This window comes from Melanerpes formicivorus, unplaced genomic scaffold (assembly GCF_026170545.1).
Source record: "Melanerpes formicivorus ecotype bairdi unplaced genomic scaffold, bMelFor1.0.p_v2 SCAF_410, whole genome shotgun sequence".
NCBI classification, from domain to species: Eukaryota; Metazoa; Chordata; class Aves; order Piciformes; family Picidae; genus Melanerpes; species Melanerpes formicivorus.
In genome coordinates this window covers 50,268-54,360 of record NW_027142762.1, presented here as the reverse complement: position 1 = coordinate 54,360, position 4,093 = coordinate 50,268, and the positions used below count along the sequence as shown (strand labels likewise).

Sequence of the window (4,093 nt, the reverse complement as noted above, 5' to 3'; positions counted from 1 at the left end):
CCAGAGGGAAAAGAGCAGCGCTTGGGGGTGTTTCTTGGAGGAGCCTTATTCTCCCCTCCCAGCTGTATTCTCCCCTCCCAGCCTTATTGCTGTGGCCAGGTCTGGAGCCTCTGTGGCAGGAAGGCTCTGGAGGGGCTGGAAGGTGTCCAGAGCAGGGCCAGGAGGAGGAGCAGAGGGCTGGAGCTGCTCTGCTGTGAGCACAGCCTGAGAGAGTTGGGCTTGTGCAGGCTGGAGAGGAGAAGGCTCCCAGGAGACCTTCGGTGGCCTTGCAGGAGCTGCAGGGGGCTGCAAGCAAGCTGGGGAGGGACCTTGGAGGGGGTGAGGGAGGGCTAGGAAGTGGGGGGGCTGGAGCAGAAGTAGAAGTGGGGAGCTGGAGCTTGGCTGTGAGGAAGAAGTTGTTGGGCAGGAGGGTGGTGAGAGCCTGGCCCAGGCTGCCCAGGGAGGTGGTGGAAGCCTCCTGGCTGGAGGTGTTTGCAGCCAGGCTGGAGGTGGCTGTGAGCAAGCTGCTGTGGTGTGAAGTGTCCCTGCCCATGGCAGGGGGTTGGGGCTGGCTGAGCCTGCAGCTCCCTTCCAGCCATGCCAGCTCTGTGATTCTGTTTGAAATCCTTGGCTTGTCTGATGCCATGCCAGGCTGAGGGGCACCATGGGATGGGCTGGCAAGGCTGTTATCAGTTGGAAGGGCTTTGTGGGGCCAAGCTGCAGCCAGGGGCATGATGCTTTTGCCCTGGTGTGCAAACGCTTTGCTCCCTGTTGCAGCCTCAGGGATCACAACCAAGTCGAGGACTGCGCTCCTGGTGCTGCTCCTCTGGGCTCTAGTCTCTGCTCACCCTGTAAGTACCCCCTGGGCAGCTACCCAGCTCCCTTCCCCCATCAGTTTCACCCTGCCAAGGCTCACCCATCACTCATCAGATGTCTCCTGGCTGCCTCTAGGTGCCCGGCCCTGAGCCTGCCCACCCCCACCACGGTGCCGAGCGGGAGGTAAGTCAGGAGCTGCCCTTGGTCCTGCCTGGAGCAGGTTCAGGGTTGGGATCCAGCCCTGGGCAGGCGTCCTGGGGCCAGGCGCTTGGGGGCAGAGCTGCTGCTTCAGCAGGTCTCTGTGAGCTTCACCTGCCTGCCAGGCTGGCTTGGTTTCACCTCCTTCTGCCTCGCCTTGCCTGGCTGGGGTCGTTCCCAAGCTCCCCAGGGGCGTTCTGCTGGGTTGGTCTTGCCAGAGGAGTTTCTGTGCTCTGAACCATCCTGGCTTGCTTGGGCTTTTCTGCATGGCCCTTCTGATTGCATCAGCAGAAAGAGCCATGGGGAAAGGCTTGAGCTCTTGCATGGCTTAGGAGCAACCTTTGCCCCTGCAGCAGCAGCAGCAGCAGCAGCGCTCTGTGCAGCTGCGTTTCCCAAACCAAAGCACTCTGTCACCTTCTGCCTGCAGGACACAGCCACTGAAGATGACAGCAACAAGCTGGGTGACCTCCTGGGTGCTGGAGGTGGCAGACATTCCCCTGCCAGTGCAGGCAGAGGGGACAACTCCCTGGTCAGGGAGCCAGCGAGCGGGAATGCCGTGGGCGAGGAGCTGGCTGAGCACGGTGGCCACAGCCAGGGAGGCAGAGCTGGGGAGGCTCAGCGCCTGAACCAGGTGGACCATGGGGATGCAAGTGCCTGGGATGGGAACAGCCTTGGTTTCCTGGTGAGTGAGCAGGGCAGGGAGGTCTCTCCTGGCCAGGAGGGTGAGCTCAGCCCCACCTCTGTGGCTGGTCAGGGCAGCCTGTGGTGAGCACTGCCCTGGTTAGAGGCTGCCCTGCTGCAGAGCAGCTCCAGGGAGAAAGACCTTGGAGTGCTGCTGGGCAGCAAGGTCTGCAGGGGACAGCAAAGGGCCCTGGGGGCCAAGAGAGCCAATGGGCTCCTGGGGGGGGGCAGCAGGAAGAGTGTGGCCAGCAGGGCTGGGGAGGTTCTGCTCCCCCTCTGCTCTGCTCTGCCCTGCTGAGCCCACAGCTGCAATCCTGTGGCCAGCTCTGGGCTCCCCAGGTGCAGAGAGACAGAGAGCTGCTGGGGAGAGCCCAAGGGAGAGGCAGGAGGAGGAGTTGGGGACCTGAGCATCTCCCCTGTGGAGAGAGGCTGAGAGCCCTGGGGGTGGTTAGCCTGGAGAGGAGAAGGCTGAGAGGGATCTGCTCAATGCCTCTCAATAGCTGAGGGCTGGGGGGCAAGGGGAGGAGGCCAAGCTCTGCTGGGTGCTGCTCAGCAATGAGCCAAGGAGCAATGGACACAAAGTGGAGCAGGGAAGGTTTCAGCTGAGCAGGAGGAGAAACTTCTTTGGTGTGAGGCTGCTGGAGCCTGGAGCAGGCTGCCAGAGAGGTTGTGGAGTCTCCTGCTCTGGAGAGCTTCCAACCCCTCCTGGATGCATTCCTGTGAGGACTGCCCTGGGTGATGCTGCTCTGGCAGGGGGGGAAGTTGGGCTGGATGATTTCTGGAGGTCTCCTTCCAACCTCTACCGTCCCGTGGCGCTGTGATACTGTGACCTGCAAGCTGTTGCCTTTGTCCCCGCGCCAGGAGGAGGATGCCCGCGACACCGACGATGGTGACCAGAGAGGGCACCACGGCCCTGCGCTCAGCTCGCTTCCCTCCCACGCCGGGGGCTTCCCGGAGGAGGAGGATGAAAGTGGAGACGACAGCTTCGATCAGAACGGGGAGGAGGAGAGGGGAGAAGGTCCTACGTACGCGGCTGGGGCCGACGGGGAAGGCGACCACGGCGCTGGCCGCGGGGCCGGTGGGGGACGGGGCGACAGCAGCAGCAGCAGCAGCAGCGAAAGCGCCGGCGAGGACCACTGGAGGTACAGGAACTACCTCGGCAGCCGCTACAGGCAGGGAGGGCACAGCAGCAGCAGCCAGCAGGAGGAGGAGGACGAGGAGAGCTACGACTTCGGGGACGAAGCCATGCAGGGGGATGACCCTTCCGTCTTCGACGCCCTGGGCAGCAGTTACAGAGGGCACCGCGCCGGCCCCCGTGCCCTGGGGGGCAGCCGAGAGAGTGACCAGGGAGCTGGCTCACACCACTGGGAGGAGGGGGACAGCAGGTCCCCGGAGCTGGAGGAGGCTGACTCGGCGGAGGACAGCCCCTCCGTGGAGGACAACAGCGACTCGCAGGAGCCTGACGCCAGCCCGTCGGAGGAAAACAGCCCCAGCCGCTCCGAGGAGGAGGAGGATGGGGAGGACAGCCCCTCCAGGGAGAGTGAGGACAGCGAGTCCAGGGAGGACAGCGCCGAGCAGGCCGACGAGCAGCCCCGGGAGTCCCCAGAGGACATCTCCCAGGAGACGCTGAGCAGGTCCGACGAGCACAGCGACAGCCGGGACCTGGAGGAGCAGCAGGACCAGGAGTCCGCAGAGGACAGGAGTCAGCCCTCCGCCCCCGACAGCCTGTCTGAGGAAGAAGAGGAAAACCAGAGCAAGTCCAGGGAAGATGCCAGCGAGCAGAGCCAGTCGGCGGAGGACACTGTGGAGGAGTCAGAGGAGGAGGAGAATGACTCTGCCCCCGACGGGGACACGGCGAGCGACTCGGCCGAGAGCCGCAGCTCATCCCTGCAGGAGGATGGCAGCCAGGAGGACAACACAGGGGAGGACAGCAGCTCCACAGAGAGCAACAGCGACTCCCAGCAGGGCGACGATGACGAGGAGGAGGAGGAGAGCCGCTCCCAGGAGGAGGCCAGCAGCAGCCGCGGCGATGCCAGCTCGCCACAGAGCCTGGAGAGCAGCAGCCGGCGGAGGCGGCCGGGCGCCTACCGCCACAAGCCTGCCGCTGACTACGACGACAACGACTGCCAGGACGGCTACTGAGCTGTGCCCGCAGCCCCGCGGGCGCTGGGGGGTGGGGGATAGCGGGAGGAGGAGGAGGAGGAGGGGGTGGGTATTTATTTGCTGTCCGGCCCCGGCTGCCTTCTGCCTGCTGAGCAGGGTCCGTGGGTGAGACAGAGGCAGCTTCGCCAGGGCTCGACCCGGGCGGGCCGCGGAGGAGGAGATGCCAGGCACGGGGAAAGCACCAAAGCAGAGCCAGGAATCCCTTCCTTACCCCAGCCTGGCGAGCAGCCGAGGGCTGTGAGTGCCAGCAGGGTGG

General features: G+C 64.8%; 1 protein-coding gene across 1 annotated transcript; it reads left to right on the top strand.

Annotated features, from left to right (window-relative positions):
• The first annotated feature begins 713 nt into the window (after window positions 1-713).
• On the top strand, window positions 714-3,816 carry LOC137459768 (dentin matrix acidic phosphoprotein 1-like). The gene is made up of 4 exons (XM_068170524.1): window positions 714-830; window positions 931-978; window positions 1,421-1,675; window positions 2,536-3,816. Exons 1-4 carry the CDS (start codon window positions 714-716, stop codon window positions 3,814-3,816), a joined length of 1,701 nt encoding a protein of 566 aa, XP_068026625.1.
• Window positions 3,817-4,093: the final 277 nt, after the last annotated feature.

What these genes read in the sequence shown, in the direction of transcription:
- LOC137459768 (XM_068170524.1), top strand. Translation starts at nt 714, where the DNA reads ATGCTTTTGCCCTGGTGTGCAAACGCTTTGCTCCCTGTTGCAGCCTCA. An exon ending in ACCACGGTGCCGAGCGGGAG is followed by an intron (nt 979 to 1,420) that starts GTAAGTCAGGAG and finishes TTCTGCCTGCAG; the next exon opens with GACACAGCCACTGAAGATGA. An exon ending in GGAACAGCCTTGGTTTCCTG is followed by an intron (nt 1,676 to 2,535) that starts GTGAGTGAGCAG and finishes TCCCCGCGCCAG; the next exon opens with GAGGAGGATGCCCGCGACAC.